This window comes from Nansenia antarctica (assembly GCF_963989245.1).
Source record: "Nansenia antarctica genome assembly, chromosome: 1".
Taxonomy (NCBI): domain Eukaryota; kingdom Metazoa; phylum Chordata; class Actinopteri; order Argentiniformes; family Microstomatidae; genus Nansenia; species Nansenia antarctica.
In genome coordinates, this window is record NC_137674.1 from 102035313 (window position 1) to 102055199 (window position 19887).

General features: G+C 44.5%; 1 protein-coding gene across 1 annotated transcript in view; it reads left to right on the forward strand.

Moving 5' to 3' along the window:
• Nucleotides 1-19887, forward strand: part of LOC308155275 (formin-2-like) — a gene marked incomplete at both ends in the record, with an annotated part of 42479 nt that overhangs the window by 5566 nt on the left and 17026 nt on the right. The window contains 5 exons of the mRNA XM_080528564.1: nucleotides 3573-3686; nucleotides 4414-5225; nucleotides 5959-6103; nucleotides 10910-10997; nucleotides 17260-17321. Of these exons, the coding sequence (XP_080384690.1) occupies nucleotides 3573-3686; nucleotides 4414-5225; nucleotides 5959-6103; nucleotides 10910-10997; nucleotides 17260-17321 (1221 nt within the window). The remainder of the gene's footprint in view (nucleotides 1-3572; nucleotides 3687-4413; nucleotides 5226-5958; nucleotides 6104-10909; nucleotides 10998-17259; nucleotides 17322-19887) is intronic.

A 19887-nucleotide genomic window follows, 5' to 3' on the forward strand; every position in this document is an offset into this window, starting at 1 on the left:
CCGCCCCGCACTTGTGTGTCAGTGTTTGTTCATCATATTCCAATCCAGTCAGTTTCTTGCTGTCAGTACCATTTTGATGACATGCTCCGTGTAGCTGAATCCACTCAGCTGATCCTGTTCATTGGCATCAGTTTAATGCATGAAGTACATTAGTGTGTGTGTGTGTGTGTGTGTGTGCGTGTGCGTGTGCGTGCACGCCTGCGTGTGCGTTTCCTGTAGTAACATCTCCATAGGGACTGAACATTGTGTTGTCAGGTGATTGTGTATTTCATGTGATCACAGATGTTTTCTGGGCTGCTTTCTCTCTCTCAGCTATCAAAGCTTGTGTCTGAACAGATGAGCATTCATCTCTGGCTGAACTATGCCCCTCCCCACTTACAATCACACATGTTAGACACGCACACACACACACACACACACACACAAACATTCACACACGTATACTTCTCATTGATACACACTCACAACACACATTCAGAAATATCACACACATAGACGCCTGGCTCACACATGTCTGTGACACATCTGCTTGCGTAGGCCATCTGCTGACTGTGTTGCATAAGAGCTCCACATGCCCAGGGCTCAGGCTGCTCTTCCCCAGCAGAGGGCTCATCCTGCCTGGGTTGTTTAGTGTGTGTGACTTCCCCCCTCCTCTCACAGTGTCTGGGCCTGGGGCTGGGCTGGGCCAAAAGATTATTCAGCCTGACCAGAGTCAACCTCTCCTCCTGTGTCCACTGACAATGCTGCTCTAGCTTTATCCTTCTCTCTCTCTCTCTCTCTCTCTCTCTCTCTCTCTCTCTCTCTCTCTCTCTCTCTCTCTCTCTCTCTCCCTCTCTCTCTCTCTCCCTCCCTTACTCTTTTACCCTCCCCCCTCTTCTTTTTGTCTCTCCTCTTATCTTTCCCTTTTTTCTTTCTCCATCTTTGTTGTGCCGCTCTTTCTTTTTTCTCTCTCTCTCCCACTCTTACATGCAGACAGTATCCCCACTGAACATGCTCTTCCCTTTCCCCTCTCTCTCTCTCTAGAATTGACAGACTGAATGCGTCCTCTTTGTGGCTACCCCCCCCCTCTCACTCTCTCTCTCCCCCCCCCCCCCCTCACTCCCTCCCCCCCCCCCTCTCTCTCTTCCTCTCTCAATTTTCTATTTCAATTTTAATAGGCTTTATTGGCATGGGAAACATACGTTTACATTGCCAAAGCAAGTGTGAAGATAGAAAAAAAAGTTATGTACATACAATTAAAGATATACTAGAATAAACAGACATATATATACTCTGTATGTATATCATAATACAGGTAAATAAAGATAACTTAAAATAAAAATAGAAAAGTGTGGACATTGCAGTTTAAAAAATAAATGAGAACTGTAAACATCAGATCAGCAGGGTACAAATAATGCAGATACTTTTTTTACGGTCTTTACGGAGGTTGTGTTTCATTGGAACAGGTAAGAAATCTTGCTGCTGTGTTTGCACATTGTTGTACTCCACCCAGCAGATATGACCGTTTTTTGTCATTAGTCATGTCTTCAAAATCTTTTTGGGTGCTTGGCTGGGTCATTTTTGGACAATCATAATGTTTGTCTTGGTTAAATTCACTGTCAAGGGCCAGGTTTGTGAGAATGTGTGCAGAAGATCACGGTGCTGTTGTAGCCTTTCTTTGGTTGGAGACAGCAGCACCAGATCATCTGCAAACAGTAGGCATTTGACTTCTGTGTCTACTAGGGGGACGCCAAGTGCTCATCCTGTCCTGGTGTTGAGGTCTCGACTACAATGTGACCACAAGCCTGGAAATGGTTAATTTCCTCTCTCTCTCTCTCTCTCTCTCTCTCTCTCTCTCTCTCTCTCTCTCTCTCTCTCTCTCTCTCTCTCTCTCTTGCTTTGGATCAGATTTCACTTTGTCTGCAATCCATTTTTAGTGTCTTGAAAGCAGACACTGATTGACAACCTGAGATTCCTCCACAGTGAATCAGCAGGATCTCTATGGAGGGCATTATAGGGTAACACAGTGACTGAATAAGGGGGCTGTGGCGTGGCTCTGATGGTGTGTTACTGCACAAAGAGAACATTGCCTTATGTCAGCTGTCAGACCGTAACAAATTGCATATTTGCCCTAAAAAAAACACTCCCACTCCCACTCACCCACCCACTCATCCCTCACAAATTCACACGCGTGCACACACACACACACACACACACACACACACACACACACGTTGCATGTATAGTGTTGGAAGGGCTTGTGATGTTGGGTGATACAGTGTTAGATGTCATTCTACAGTGCTTGATGTAGATTGACTGTTCACAGCCAAAGAAATCATTGGTTCAGTAGTTGATAAGGAAAAAGGCTTAAGTCTCACGAGGCAAACCGTTTCAAATGTAAGATTGAAGAGTTGTTGACCATGGAGTGCACATGCCTTGTGTTTAACCCTTCATCACTAGGATGCCAGCTCTTGTTCTTCCATGTGCTTTGCACTGTTTTTACGATGCAATATTGCTGTACTATATATTAGATACTATTGTTGTGTACTCTGTATCTGCGTAATTGTTGTGTATGCTGCCTTCTTGGCCAGGGCTCACTGGAAAAAGAGATAAGTATCTCAATGTAACTTCTCTGGTTAAATAAAGTAAAACTAATACAAATGATAATAATCCACAGTAACAAGCTGATATTCCATTTGATTGCTTGCCCATATTCCAGGGGAAGATATCAGTGCTCTGAAAGCATTCTTGTTTATTTTTTGCTCTTCACAAGTCGCCACATGATGATGATGATGATGAAACTGGACAATAATATGGATCCTTGTGCCAGGCGAATGCCTTTCTTTAATTGTACGACGTTTCTTTATTGAGTTCGTTAGTGCCGTGAAAGCAATGTCTGTTGGGTCAGATGTCGTCTGTAGCCGATTCTACAGGCCGCCTGTGTACGCACGCTCTTGTGTTTATATTTGGTTTGTCAATTGATTTATTGCTTGACGATGTGATCGACGATATGTCGAATGGGATTACGATGTGAACAGATCCTCTGTCTCTCCATTTGTGTCAATCTCTGAATCTGTGCTTAGCCGAATAATATTTGTCCATAAACTCACTACAAATACTACAACTGTAAATAGACAAAATCCTTGTTCAACTTGTGTAATAGCACAAAGAATCACAACTCCTTGCAATCACAACTCAATAATTAATCATGATATTACAGTGGAGTTATTATAGTAATCACAGTTTTACTAAACAAGTAGGACTGTAATCTAATGTAACACGTTTACAGTAACAATTCGTGACGTTAGAATTATAAGGTTCTATCTCCATTTTTGGTCAAAATTGAGTTTTTTACATAATCTGATCCATTAGGTGTTTATTAATGCCTGTGTGGTGTTATTTTTAAAATGTAGATTTTGTTGTTGTTAGTAATTCATAAAATACAAAAGTTCCATCTCACAAAACATATGGAATGTAAAAACGTTGACGCTCAATATCTCTGAACTACCCTAAACGGAGATAGAACCTTATAATTCTAAGCTCACGAATTGTAGCTGTGTGTTAACCTGTTCATTGGTCCTGTCTCCCGGCAGGAGGAGCAGCTGTACACATGGACCACGTTCGGCCTCCCGCCAGGGCTGTGGGAGACCCAGGAGGGGCGCTTCCTCCCTGGCCGCATCCAGGCCCTCTGGCCCCCTCCACAGCCTGTAAGGATCGTGTGTTTTTTTTTTTATAACTTCTTAAATTGTGTTTTTATTCTGTTTGGTTTAAGAATATGATAGAATATTCAATATTGACTGTGAATTGTTGACAGTATCCCCTGTTCCTCCACCAGAGGGCAGGCTTGGCTTTGAGGACATTCCTGAGTCATAAACAGGAGAAGATAAAACGCATCATATCCCCGTGAAGTCTCTTGGAATGACAGCTTGTAATAGCTCCCTGTCACTTCAGAGAGAATTGAAGTATAAACTTACTACTGTAAGCCAGTGACTCTGGGTAAAGTACTCTATCCAGCCTCTTCCCATGGCGTCCTTGAAGCTGGTTGTAACTGTGATTGTCTTTGTGCACAAATCTTCAAAAGCCCTACTTCCGAAGCCTTGAGGGGAGACGTGAACTTTGACCCTGACCTTGCCTTAGTTAATAACCCTGTAACCAGACAGCCTCAGCTGGTGACCGCATCCACATTGGTTGAGAAAGGTCACATTCAAAGGGTTTCAAATCCTCTTTATTAAGCCCCAGAACTCGTTGTATACCAAACATTACATGTTTGCCATTTCTGTTTGTTTGTAAGTGTTGATGTACTGTCGTCTTGGTAGCTTGGCTGCTTACTGTATAACCCTGAAAGAGGACTCCAAAACGTGAACTTTTGTTTATGTTCCATTGCCTTTTAATATGTGTGTTTTATTTGTAGTTAAATCCTATTTCTCCTGACAGAAGGACTCCAGGTGGAAATCAGGGAAGCTGTCTCAGGAAGACGATGATGATGGCATCATTCCACAGCTGCAGCGCACCGTCGATGATTTGCGGAACAAAATTGCTGAGTTCGAGAGCCAGCATGCGTCCTTGGAGTTAGGCATTAGCCACACAGACCCCCAGAGAGACAGGGGGAGAGGAGGAGCCAGGGGTCAGGAGGCTTCAGTACAGACATCACCAGTGGAGAAGGGTTTTAGATTTGAAGTGCCTTTCAAAGGAGCATCCATGCCCTCCTCAGTCTCTGTCCCAGCCTTGTCCTCCTCCTCCTCCTCTGCTCCAAAACCAGCACAGGGCTTCATCTGTACCTGTCAACAGCAGCAGAGTGGTACCCATCCACCTCCTCCCCCTCCCACACCCGGCCTCCCCCCACCACCTCCTCCCCCTCCCCCTCCGCCTCTGCCCCAGCTCTCTGGAGGGCCCCCGCCACCCCCACCCCCACCCCCACCCCCACCCCCCCCTCCTCTACCAGGACAAGGAGGCTGCCCCCCTCCACCACCCCCTCCCCTGCCTGGCTTTGGACCTCCACCCCCACCCCCACCACCAGGTATGGGCCCACCTCCTCCACCCCCACCCCCCGGCGGGGGTCCCCCTCCGCCCCCTCCCCCTCCAGGCTTCGGCCCTCCCCCCCCTCCAGGCTTCGGTCCCCCCCCCCCACCCTGTGGCCTCATGTCCCCCATGGCCATGCAGGAGGCTGCCCCCCACAAAGCTGCCATTGAGCCCCCCAAGCCCATGAAGCCCCTCTATTGGACCAGGATTCAGCTGCACGCTAAAAAGTATGTTCAAGGATGTTTAAGTATCCTTTCCCATTACAAAGTAAACACCATTATGAAATAATCATGAGGTTAAATTCACCGTCCGCAAAAACGAAATGTGGCTGGCAATTACTGCAGCTTGTAAAAGCAACAAAGACATAATAAACCGAAGCTTCTCAGTGATGTCGTGCCATTGTGTCGAGCAAAGGCATGTTGTCCACATTGTTAACCCAGAATGGTGGGCCAGCCAATTCCCTCTTGCAGACTTTTAACAGTCTGGTCCCATGTGTACGCCTAGGCCTGTGTTTGTCCTCAATGCTGATGTCTATCGGAGATATCTATAGACATCAGTGGGAGGCTGGTGGAGAGAAATCAGAGGACGGGCTTATTGTAATGCATGGGATGGAATGAGGAATGGTATCAAACACACAATTCTTCGTACATCACATTCATTATCTCCAGCACCTTGCCTGTGTCTACATAACTGCAATTTATGCAGTTTTTTTCATAAAAACTGAGATTTTGAGAAAAGGTCTTATGGAAATGACCCGCTATGATCCTTGTTTCCACACACTGTGCATATAGACACTGTTATGGAGGTAATGAACGTGACTTGGTTAAATGCATGACGTGCCGCTAGTATTTGAATCGTACATTGAAGGGTTGAGGTTCATAGGTACGTGTTTTCTGTCTCATGTTAAATTGGAGCTCAGTGGTATGGATGAAGAACATACAGTAATGTTTCCCTCCTCAGGGAGGCCAGTGGCTCGCTGGTGTGGGAGAACATCCAGGAGCCTCCGGTGGACTTTGAGGAGTTTGTGGAGCTGTTCTCCAAAGGTGCTGTGAAGGAGAAGAAGAAGCCACTCTCGGACACCATCACTAAGTCAAAGGCTAAACAGGTGTGGGTGTGGGTGTGGGTGTGTGTGAGTGTGTGAGTGTGAGTGTGTGTGTGTGTGTGTGTGTGTGTGTGTGTGGGTGTGTGTGTCTGGGTGTCTGGGTGTGTGTGTGTGTGTGCGTGCGTCCGTATATATGTTTTGTGCATGCTTGTGTGCGCCTGTCTCTCTGTCTATCTTCTGTTCATAGTTGCCTTGCCACTCTATAGTGGTAGCCCTATCTCAGTCCCCTTCATCCCTCTCTCTCTCTGTCCCCCTCATCCCTCTCTCTCTCAGCCCATCTCATCTCTCTCTCAGCCCCCCATCATCCCTCTCTCTCTCAGCCCCCCCATTATCCCTCTCTCTCTCAGCCCCCCATCATCCCTCTCTCTCAACCACCCTGTCATCCCTCTCTCTCTCTCAACCCCCCCGTCATCCCTCTCTCTCTCAGCTCCCCATCATCCCTCTCTCTCTCAGCCTCCCATCATCCCTCTCTCTCTCAGCTCCCCATCCCTCTCTCTCTCAGCCCCTCTCATCTCTCTCTCAGCCCTCCTCATCCCTCTCTCTCTCAGCCCTCCTCATCCCTCTCTCTCTCAGCCCCCCTCATCCCTCTCTCTCTCAGCCCTCCTCATCCCTCTCTCTCTCTCAGCTCCCCTCATCTCTCTCTCATCCCCCCATCATCCCTCTCTCTCTCAGCCCCCCCGTCATCCCTCTCTCTCTCAGCCCCCCATCATCTCTCTCTCTCAGCCCCCCTCACCTCTCTCTCTCAGCGCCCCTCACCTCTCTCTCTCAGCCCCCCTCATCCCTCTCTCTCTCAGCCCTCCTCATCCCTCTCTCTCAGCTCCCCTCATCTCTCTCTCATCCCCCCATCATCCCTCTCTCTCTCAGCCCCCCCGTCATCCCTCTCTCTCTCAGCCCCCCATCATCTCTCTCTCTCAGCCCCCCTCACCTCTCTCTCTCAGCGCCCCTCACCTCTCTCTCTCAGCGCCCCTCATCTCTCTCTCTCAGCTCCCATCATCCCTCTCTCTCTCAACCCCCCCGTCATCCCTCTCTCTCTCAACCCCCCCGTCATCCCTCTCTCTCTCAACCCCCCCGTCATCCCTCTCTCTCTCAACCCCCCCTTCATCCCTCTCTCTCTCAACCCCCCCATCATCCCTCTCTCTCTCAACCCCCCCGTCATCCCTCTCTCTCTCAACCCCCCCGTCATCCCTCTCTCTCTCAACCCCCCCGTCATCCCTCTCTCTCTCAACCCCCCCGTCATCCCTCTCTCTCTCAACCCCCCCGTCATCCCTCTCTCTCTCAGCCCCCCCGTCATCCCTCTCTCTCTCAATCCCTCTCTCTCAACCCCCCGTCATCCCTCTCTCTCTCTCAACCCCCCCCTCATCCCTCTCTCTCTCAGCTCCCCCCATCATCCCTCTCTCTCTCAACCCCCCCATCATCCCTCTCTTTCTCAGCTCCCATCATCCCTCTCTCTCTCAACCCCCCCGTCATCCCTCTCTCTCTCAACCCCCCTGTCATCCCTCTCTCTCTCAACCCCCCGTCATCCCTCTCTCTCTCAACCCCCCCCCTCATCCCTCTCTCTCTCTCAGACCCCCATCATCCCTCTCTCTCTCAACCCCCCCATCATCCCTCTCTCTCTCAGCTCCCCATCATCCTACTCTCTCTCAACCCCCCCATCATCCCTCTCTCTCTCAGCTCCCCCCATCATCCCTCTCTCTCTCAGCCCCCCCATCATCCCTCTCTCTCTCAGCCCCCCGTCATCCCTGCTAGTGAGTGACATGAGGAAGTCCTCTAGCCAGAGTAGCCAGACACATGATTATGTGGTGTGAGCTCTGGTGGGTCCTGGCTCCCAGGCACCGCGAGGCAGGGAGCCAGTGGCTCGCGTGCGGTGAGTAAACCCCGGTCTGGAGCAGCACTGATGACTTAGAGACACTGTGGGAGCCACATTCGTGATGCCTCTCCCTCCCCCCCAAAAATCTCCACACGTCGACTGAAACCCAATAGCTTCCCTTCCCCGGAGTCCCCTCTGTCACAGCCTCTGATCTCAGAGCGTTTGGTTAAATGTAAGCAACATGGTGGAGCGCTTTAGCCAAGCCAGTTACTTCAGCTCTCTTAATGCCTAATCAGGGAAGGGAGACTAGAGCTAGAGGTGTTGGGACAGAGTCTTGTAATGTATTGTGGGACAGAACCATGTAATGTATTGGGATCAGAGCCTTGTAAATGTATTGGGACAGAGCCGTGTAATGTATTGGGACAGAAACGTGAATCTTGAAAGGTATTGGAACAGATTCTTGTGTCCAGTGCTCTTCCCTCTAAGGTTGAGAGGGAGATCGGCAGTAATGCCTCCATAAATTTGGTTCACACGTCGTCCTGAAACCTCAATGACGCGGAGGAGGAAGAAGAAGAAGAAGAGCGAGACTTCCTGTAATGAAGCATGTGCTGACATACTTGGTGATTGATGTCAACCAGAAAAGCAGTGTGATTCAGTTTTTTGATCCTCTCAGTCAGAGCTGTAATGAAGAACACATGGCGGGAATCAATCAAACAAACCCTGCAGTATTCATCTTTAAGATATGAATGTCTCTCTCAGATCTCCGAAAAATAGAACTGAGTAAACACCAAGCATTTTATTGGTCAAGTTACTGAGGAAAAACCTGACATTATCTTTCAGATCTACTCTCTCGCTCTCTCTGTTGTGGTCTCGAGTTGGGAGTGTTTGGACGGTGACAGGATTGCCATTGTACGGCATGTCATGTCTATAAGCCTCTCACGTTGTTCTCTGTACTGTGACACGCCACACAGAGACGTGTGTTTCTTTTCTCTACAGCCTTGGGTCACTTTCTTACATGAACAAATGTTATTTTGTTATCATCTTTTTTTTTTATGGTCTAACTGAAAACATGTTTTTCCCCCTGAGGTTGATTTCTCACATGTGATGCAGAATATTTGCGGATTTTTCTTTATTTTTTTTATTTTTTTTAAGTGTTACTGGAATGATTGACTCATGTCATACTGGGGGCAGACAGAAATAAAACCTGACTGGATGATCGACATTTACTTCATAGATCTCTTAAACTGGGTATTCACATTCTCACATGTTTTGCATGTGCTTTAATTCTTTTTAAATTAAATTAAGATTTGTTTAATTCTTTTTAATTCAAATCATATTCTTAGCACGACAATGTTTGTTGTTGTTTGGTAACTATAATGATAAGCACGTTAATGGGCATCATGACATGCTGTAGTTCTGATGTAGGGAATTGAACTGTATTTCTGTGGATCCTGAGATATTGATCAACAGGTATCTCAGAGGAGGCTGGTGGAGGGAGAAATCGGAGGACAGGTTTATTATAATGCTTGGTGCATTACAAATGAGCGCATCCACCGATTTCTTGTGCTATGTGCCTACTGTAATTGTAGCCCTAACTGAAGTTTATTATTAGTTAATTATAAATATCTTAATATAATAAATATATCTTGCCGCTGGTGATGCGTTCTAGAATGAGGAAAACCCTTAACTAGATATGTTGACATGCTATAGAGTTGGCTGTGAGACGGTCAGCTCAGTGATGTAACTGACTGTGTGTGGAGTGGGTTTTTCTCTCCTCCGCTGTGGTTTGTGTGAGCATATGGAAGTGGTCTGGTCTGAGGCCAGGGTTTACTATCTCCTCTCTACGCACCACTTCATTACGCCACAGTCACCCTGCTTACTCAGCCTGCCCGTGGTCACTCACTACTTGTTGTTGTTGTTGTTGTTGTTGTTGTTGTTGTTGTTGTTGTTGTGTACCACGCACGATCGCAACAAATATTTATTTAACTTGTCTAGAATGTTGATGTTTTTAAGGGGAGGCTGGTGGAGGTAGAAATTGGGAGTACAGGCTCATTGTAACGCATGGAATGGAATGAGGAATGGTGTCAAATACGTGTGTTAAACACCATTCCTCATTTCATTCCATGCATTTCAATGAGCCCGTCCTCCAATGTCTGCCTCCGCCGGTTGATGTGGTGATACGCAAGCTTTAACTTGATCAGTTGTTGTATACAGTATGTCTGGTCTCCTGGCGGAATGTTGAGGCGTGATGCATTTAACGTGATTTGGAGCGATCAAATGTTGAAAGGCCTGTATTATGGTGTTAGATACAGAATAAACAACATTATGTTGAGGCTTGAGTAATCTGGAGTCGTTTATTTGTGATGTTCCACAGTCTCTGCTCTCACACTATTGTTGTGACATCTGCCCTTTAAATGGCCGACTCCCACCACTGACATGCATGTGTTGTCAGTGCAATTTGTGGTTTGTGTAAAACCTGATTTGATAAACCTATAATTACGTAGAAGAGAGTATATTGCATCATGTTCAGTACGGGGGCATTTGATTGAATGCCCAGTTCTCTCCATATGAACTGCATTATCAGTATCAAAGGTTGAATTGATTCAATGTAATACAGTGTTTGGGTAAATAACTCTTTCTGAGGCCTCTACATTGTAGAGCACTCTCTGCCAAAGATGACGGATGTGGCGAATTGTCGAAAACTGGAAAAATGTCAATCACATTAAATGGCCTTGACAGGTTTACGGTTTTGCATAATGTTGTGGGTGAGTTGGCAAGAGTTCCATTCCCATAAAAGGAAAAGATGAAAATCAAATGAGGTTCCCAGTTTTGGCCTGACCGAAAGTTTGATCCTCTAGTCTATAGCCTCCAGATTTCATATTTCATATCATCTTTCTCTCCTTTCTCTCTCTCTTTCTCTTTCTCTCTCTCTCTCTCTCTCTCTCTCGCTCTCTCTCCCCTCTCTCCTCTCCTCATGTCTCTGCTCTATCTCTCTCTCTCAGGTTGTGAAGCTGTTGAACAACAAGCGTTCCCAGGCAGTCGGGATCCTCATGTCCAGCCTCCACTTGGACATGAAGGACATTCAACATGGTGAGTCCTGTTGTGGAATGTTGCTCTATCCACTTCAACACAACATTCACACCAAGGGAGGTTGGTGGAGGTAGAAATTAGGACAGGATATCATATTCATTATCTCCAGCACCGTACAGGTGTGCATGTGACATGTATTTCTACATGCTGTAGTCAAAAACAAAAAAGAATGAGAAAAGGTCCTGGGAAATGACCACCTGTGATGTCATTAGGGAAACACTTAAGCATCTATTTTTGATGTATATGGAAAGTTGGAGAAGAGTACAGACACGTTTTGTGTGAATTTGCCACCAGTGATGTCCTCCATCATGCTATAATGGAAAAGCTCATTAATGAAGCAACTGTGAACAAGCTCCACAAATGCTCAAATACTAAAAATAGTATTTTTGACTATTTTAAACTGCCAGTATAGTGATGCACAGTATGCTCCCAGTATAGTGATGCAGGATATTGTACATATGTGACAGGGTCTGGTGAAAAAGTCCCCAAGTAGGGAACAGTCATTTTTCTGTTTTTTACAGATTTTGAATGTGCAGATTGTAAGCTTTCAAATGATGTGTCATACATAGTCATGGTTGAAGAAGATATGCTTATTTGAAAGTTGGTACACCTCAAACCAATACCAGAGGAACTCTCTCTGAATCAAAACAGATGTGTTGGTAGCTAGGTAGCAGCTTTGAAGGAACATCTCTGTGAACATCTAACTGAATGTTTAGCACATCACAATATGCTAATAGAACATCAACATGCTAAAAACACATAACTACACATAATTAGATGATCACACAGTCCTTGCTTTTGAACACGTCCTAAAAACGTACGTTTGTTTACAAGCCAAGTATTTAGTGATCCTAAAACTGTTGTTTGTTATATTGAGTGGGCTCTTCAACACTCCAAACTTTCGCAATAATATGAAAAAAAGAAACGGAAAACACATTTTCTTTTCTTTTTTTAAAAGAAGCTTTTTTGACTTCAGAATGCAGACCTTTTCACCAGACTGTGTCGCATATAAAATAGTGGCTATCAAAAATAATTTCACCTAGTTATACTCAATTTAGTTGGACTCGAGGGATCCTTTCCACGTTTCCTTCTTACTTCTGTCCCAATTACAGAAATAGAGGTGAAGTAACACTCGAGTTATTTGCGGCCACTCTGTTCCTCTTAACGACCTGGGGCAACGGTAAGAGTCTAACGAGACCTGTCACAGCCGAGAAGTGTTTAACCTCCGTCAGACATGGTGTTTCATGTTCTAAACGGAGTTCTGTTTTTTGTCGTTTTTGTTCCTCAGACGTCCCTTAAGACAAAGAATATTCTGTGCTATACCTTGTCATACTATTCATGTTCTGTTTGAAAGGCACTCCTACCAGAGGAGGGTTGGTGGGGGTGGAAATCAGAGGACGGTCTCATCGGGCTCATCGTCACGTGTGTTTGATACCGTTCCTCATTCCGTCCCATGCACTACAACAAGCCCAGTCCTCCGATTTCCACCTCCACCAGCCCGTGTTCCAATTCCTATACAGGAGGTTTAACGGAAACTTGTGTCATCCTCTCCTCTCCTATAAATTCCCTATGTCCTCTCTCCTTTTCATTTGGGCTTGTCCTCTCTCTCTCGCTCTCTCGCTCTCTCTCTCTTTCTCTCTAATCTATAGTCAGGCCCTTGTCTAAACGGCCTGGTTGAAGCGGAACTGGGCCAGACGTTAATGAGAATAGATTCTCTTCCTGTTATAGTCTTCTGATTGCTCCGTTCACCATCCCTCATCCCTGTGTCTAAACAGTCCTTATGAGATCCACGTTGGGGAGGGTCCACCGCCTGTCCCCCCCCACCAGCCCCTCCATACATCTATCTCAGGTGGGGGAGAGGAGGTGGGCCGCAATCATCAGCGCCCTCGTTCGTCTCCGGTGTTAGGACGTTCTTTCAGCGTACACCAGCATTAGTGTTGATTAGGGTGCGGCATATGTCATGGAGAGACAGGGGAGGCTGGTGGAGGTAGACGTCGGAGGACGGGCTCATTGTAATGCATGGAACGGAATGAGGAATGCTGTCAAACACACGTTCGATACCAGTCCATGCATTACAATGAGCCCGTCCTCCGATGTCTACCTCCACCAGCCTCCCCTGTCCTCCATGACAATGATTTCTGACTCCGCCGCCGATGAAGGATAACACCGGGGAATAGAAAGACAGTGTTTCAAAATCCTCTAGGAACCAGAGAGCAGACTGTACTGATCAGGGTTCTAAAGATGGCCTCCCTAAGCTATTTCCCACATCTCATGAGAGAGGAAAACAAAAACTCTCTCTTCGTCAAAGCTTTAGATCATTATTTTATGATTTTTCTGACTGTTTCGTGTCATGTTATTTCTTGTTCGTTGTTGTTGTTAGTGTTGTTCGTCTATTTGGCGAACGCTCACAGCCTGTTTCATAAGACACTTCCGTGCAATGTAGACTTCCTGTTAATTAGCTGAGAGAGCGAGTCATGATGTTAGACGCCAGCATTGGCGCCGGCGGCCTCTAGAGTGGTATGGTAGATACTGGCAGATGGAACAGGGCTTGGTCGTGAGTAGGACGTCTGAGAGTCATGAGATGGGCCTCTCCCCTCCCTGTCAAAAACCCCAGCCTAGTTTGAGTCAGTAACGAGAACCAAATGAGAGGGAGAGACAGGAGAGAGGGTTACTGGAGAGGGAAAGGGGGGGGGGGGGAGCTGCCCCTGGGTTGACTGCACTGGAGAGAAAGAAAGTGAGAAAGAGAGTGTGAAAGGGTTAGAGGGTGGTGGAAGTAAGAAAGGAACACACAGAGAAAGAGAGTCACTGTCTGTCACACACACACACACACACACACACATACACACACACACACACAACCACACACATTGAGTTGAAAGATAGAGAGAAAACTGTCAGACAGAGAGAGGGAGAGAGAAATATAAATACTATAGAGGGTGGGGGACGATGCTGAATATACAGGAGAAAGGAAGAAGGAAAGAAAGGAATTCTTATGTTCGAAATTGTATGTCTAAATTCTGCCACTGAAAACAATGGTGTGTTACATCAACAACAACATTAGTCCGACCTGAACGATTTATGATTATGATCCCTGCGGTTGTTACTACCTAACCATAGAATGGCCCATTCCCACATTGGAACAGTTTAACGCTCAAACTCAATCCGTGCACTACTGTAAATGGTGACCGCTGACCAGCCATATTGTCTGAGCGAAAGAGGTTTATTATGTTTATGCAGTCATGCATGAATGAAGCAATAACACACCAGAGGTTTGAGCTGTATCGTTTGAGCACAGCTGGAATGCACCTTTTTAAACCATTCAGTAGAGAGTTGCCGCATCTAACCGTTGTATAATTGGTAATAGCCGTATACAGGTCTGGCAGTTCTACTGTGGTAACTTGTGCCAAACTAGTCAAACTGTGTTTAATTATTGTGTGTATCAATAATTTGATTTCTCATGTCTGTCTGTCTGTCTGTTTGTCTGTGTCTGTCTGTCTGTCTGTCTCAGTTACTTAAGCCAGTAGAGGATTTCAAGGTTAGGAGAGGAGTTATGTCCAAATCCTTGCTTGAGGAACTCCAAACTTGGACATGTCATCATACTGCAGTACATTTGATGCTGTACATGCATGTGGTTTTCCAGACATCTGTATCTGAAGATGTTTAGCAGCTTAACCTTGTCCCGTACTGTATTGACTGCAGGGGAGGTTGGTGGAGGCAGAAATTAGAGGACGGGCTCATTGTAATGCATAGAACAGAATGAAGATTCCTATCGAGCCTCCAATTTCTACCTCCACCAGCCTCCCCTGCTTCACGGGTATTTCATTATTATGTGGAAATAATAGTATGTGGAAACAATAGTATGTCAGGGTTCCCACGGGTCATTGAAATCCTTGAAAGTTTGTGAATAAAAATAAAATAAAAAAAGGCCTTGAAAGTTTTTGAAAATAGACATGGGTCATTGAAAGTGCTTGAATTCCCCCCTCTTTATCTCTCTCTCTCTAAAGACATATATTATTTTTTTTAACAATGTTTTACGTAATTATAGAGACCATCTAGTCATGTTCAAGCCGCTACATTCAAAAGCCTCTTTAATTGTTGTCTGTGAGCGGATAGTTCCTATTATATAAATTCTCATCTAGATCTGTCTCCAACTATGTGTTGGGTCCTTGAATTTGAGGGAATTGAGTCTTGAAAGTCCTTGAAAAGTGCTTGAATTTGATGTTTTAGAAGGTGTGGGAACCCTGGTATGTGGATTGTGGAAACAATAGGCTCTCATATTCAATAGGCTCTCATATTCATATTCAATAGGCTCTCATATTCATATTCAAAGAATGTAACCATGGTACCTGGTACGAAATGGCGCATTGTGGTGCCTGTTTTAATGGATCCCAAATAAACAAACAAATACTTAATGAGTAAAATACCTGATCATTTCTGTGGTGTAAAACAAAAGTGCAACCATGTCATCTTTGCTCATTTCTCGAAGTTGTCTTAAGTCTGTCACTCACTACAACTGTACACTATTCTGCCCCTAGAGATGGAATCTGTTACAATAATGTACTTACCCGGTAACTAAAACCAAAACACTGCCAAATGTGGAACATACTGTGCTACAGATGCTAGTGCATAGCATAACACCTCAGATTGAACAAGCTAGACCCCCAGGCTCTGTTTGCCTTTAAACATTTACTTTCAAATGATTCATGCTCACAGACACAAACACACAACATCAGGACTGCAACACAGCAACTCAAACGCAGGCTTTGATCCTTGACAGATTTCTAAGACCTTGTATTTATGTTTTAGTTTGTGGCTCCCAATAACTTCAAAGCAACTCAGAGCAAATATGACACGGATATGATGCTCTATGTGTGTGTGTGTCACAGTGTGAGATGTGTGTATGTCGTGGTGTGAGGTGCGAGCTCAGACGTACATATCAGGGGAGGCTGGTGGAGATTAGAGGACAGGCTCATTGTAATGAATGATATTATTCCATTCAATATTATTCTATTCCATTCCAATTCCATTCAATGAATCCATCCTCTGATTTCTACCTCCACCAGCCTCCATACATATACTGTATTCTGTTAATATATGTATACATCAGCAAGAGTATCCGTGGTCCTGATGCTGTAGCAACAAGCTACAAAATGTAGTTGTTGTCATATACTGGAGACACAGACTAAGTTCCATACAAATTATACTTAAAAATACTGTTCATTTCAGTTAAAGAGATGCTACAGGATTGTTGTTGCTAATTGTCTACATCACATTTTGGTGTAAGTGTATGGTTCATGATATAATGTTATTAGCATTTTTAAAATCTCATTAGATGACACAATCCTTAGTTTAAGGCCAACAAACTAAAGCAAAATAAGCGTTTTCTCATGGTATTGTGCCCCTCTCCAATCAGTCCAATCAGTTAATTTCTTGACAAATTGTCTTCTTTTTGGGGGACCTGTTTTTGGCTTGCGAGTGCTCATTTTAGAAATAGTGGATACAAATATGCACCAATCCTGTAGCATCTCTTTAAGTAGAGGTGTGAGGGGTATGGCAGCTAAGACAGTGGATTACAATATGTGACACAGTCTGGTGAAAGGAATCATTTCAGCCACTTCCATCAGGCCGCCGTTATAGAACTCCACTGGCCCGGAAAAACACATATAAAAAATCATTCATTCCCACTGCAACCACCGCCCTGAACATTTTAAAATAGGAAGCACACTGTTTTTCTTACTATTATTTTTAAATGACTAGACTTTTTTAATAGGCACTACATTTTATAAACACTGTTATATCTGTCTGTTTTTATTGTATGTATGTGACCTATGTGTGTTTTTAATGTGGATAACGTATTCATGAACTGCACAAAGCCTGTCAAAGGAGAATTTCTGTCACTCTGTGACAGACAATAAAGCAATCTTGAATCTTGAAATACTCATAACAAGTCGGCAGCCGATTTGATTTTCAGACTTTTATTTTGAAAAATGCAATACATTTCACTAGTCAAGCCAAAGTATTGCAATGCAATGGATTCGGCGAGTAATCCCCACTGCTACCTAGTTAACTATAACACTGCATTGTTAGCAGGCTCACAAAACAAGCTGTGTTAGTTGACGAGTGTGTCATTGATTTTCAACAACGCTGAAACAAAATAAATAAATAAAAGTCTGAACATTAAATCGGCTACTGACTTGTTACCCCTTTCACCAGACCGTGTCACATATGTCCAATCTAATGCTATTTATTATTGTCTCTCCAGCCATCCTGAACATGGACAACAGTGTGGTGGACCTGGAGACTTTGCAGGCCCTGTATGAGAACGTAAGTCTGGATGTGTTTGATGATGTGTTTCCTCTCTCTCTCTCTGAGGAAAAAGGTGTTTGGCTATTTGTAACATGGAGGTTTATTCAATTCACAGGCAAACAGACGCTTTTATCCAAAGCAACTTACATTGCAGTGAGTGCATACATTTATACTGTATAGGGTCCTAGCGGGAATCAAACCCGCAACCTTAGCGTTGTTAACGCCATTTAAGGGATACTTGTGTATGGTATCAACTTTGAGAACAGTAGAGTGATCTGTAGCATTTGGACTGACCCTGGCATGTGTAGTTAAACATGACAGTGATATCATCGTTGTGGAAATGTTTGCTCATAACATTGATGATTACATACTGTATTTCATGTCATATAAAAATAAGCTGCGATCATTTTATTATATAATGAAATCTAAGATGGGGTCAAGCAAGCCAACGCATTAGTGACTAATTGCAAATCATTTAACAATAATACATTTTTGTTTGATTTGGCATTTAGATGACTACGCAAAACAAACTACAATTCCCATCAATCATGTTCATTGGAACATAGGGGAAAGGCCAACCTTTTCATAAGCAGCATTATGAATTGCTAGTCATTAATTCAGTCTTAAACTGTTTCCCAGAATATGTAAAGGGTTTTCTAGCGGATGTCAGCGTATGCTCTGAACAGGCCTCTGTCTCCTGAGTCTGTGTGCCGGCGGGTCCTCTTAAAAGCACAACTAAAGGAAATGTGCATTAAATACCAAAACAAACATGGAAACCACAAGACCTACTGGTATGTGTGGTGCTTGGCGACAGCCAGATCTGTGTATGTCTGCTGGAAGTCGGGAGATCTTTCCTCTTTAGTAAGCATGGATTCTCATTGAAAGAAATAACTGGGCTCCTCTCTTATGAAATCCATGTAGATTATTTTGGTGTCAAACACATGTTTCATATGATTGCTCATGCGTTTGATATCATTCCTCTTTCCATTCCATGCATTACAATGAGCCCTTCCTCCGATGGAACTCAGGTGTGACTTTTGAAACAACTTTGTGGAAAGTTCAACTCATAAGAACCTTTGTTTACCATAATTGCCCAAATGGTATGTACGCAGATAGACCCTTGTCATCTCCGTTGTGGGGTGACTCCCAGAGAGAAACCATTGGCACAATCCGTAATTAACGGATAACATAGTTTGTATGGCCAGGGCCTAATGCAGCTAAAACTAAAATCCGATTTGTGTTAAACTGATCTTTAACTGTCCTAAATGATCTTTCCACTGATCCTGAATGTGATACAATGTCCTACTAACAGACTTTCATTTCTATGGGTTAGGGTTAGTACTTTTGGTACTTTTCATACTTTTGAACCTGTTAGCACTATACTAAGTGGGCCAGCTAGCACAGTTACCAATTGTTACCAATTCCTGACTAAACAAAATACTGTAAAACAAGGTTGTATCTGCCTTATATTAACCATAAGCCTTTTATTCTATAATATAAGTCATATAGCCTATAATTCATCAAATATTTTTTTCAAAAGGTATTTTCTGGAAAATCTCCATTGGAGCCCATGTATTTAACACTCTATAGCACCACCTGCTGGCACAAAATCTAATGTTTTGCAGTAATGGGAGTTATTTTTCTCCATTCTTTGATGGAATTTTGATTGAACTGTGACATTGGTATCCCACTGTGAATCAAATGTTAGCTGTATTGTGTCTACCTTCATTGAATAACAGTTGTTGATTATTATTATTATGGTATAGTTTGACAATGTCATGGATTCTATTCCTTCACGATAAGAATCCCACCACCATGGTTGTTGTGATGGTCTTCCCAGCTATAGCTATGGACCTTCCTCAACCCTCGATGACGTAAAACCTGTCCCCATAAGTGGAAAATTCTCAGCCCCACGCCATGTTATGTCAACAAAGAGCCGAGGAGCATGAAACAGGATTTTAAATGTTTGAACCGTGATATAGTTTTAAGATGCTGTGAAATTCCTGACAAGATTCTGGCATGGCAACACAAGAGGCCTGGCCTCTCGACTGCTAGAGCCACATAAATAATAATATTGATCATGGGATCACTAGCGCTGTGACTCGAGACATAGTTTTGAGGAAATGTGTCATAACTTGAGGATCAAAGTAGTGTAACCCCCCCACTCACCCTCATCTCTCCCCCACTCCCCTTCTTCCCTCCCCTCCTTCATCCTCCTCTCCCTAGCCTCAGGCTGTGTTATTGAGTCGAGGAGCCAAATTGTTTCTCTTTTGTATTGCGAGACTCCATCCTGTCTCGGGGTCTCTAACCCTTTAACCACAGTTGGCAGTAGTGTAGCCACCCTGTCTTAGGAATGAGACGTTCTTCTAATGGCTACACCCTCCCAACTCTAGAACACACACACACACACACACACATACATACACACACACACACACACACACACTCACATACAGTACACACTCAGAACACACAGAGAAAGAGAAGGTCACTCCTCACAGACGCGGAGTCACCCTGTCTGTGGTTCTCTGGGAGTGAAACCGCTACTGCTCTGAGAACACTCAACCACAGGCAGCGAGGGGGT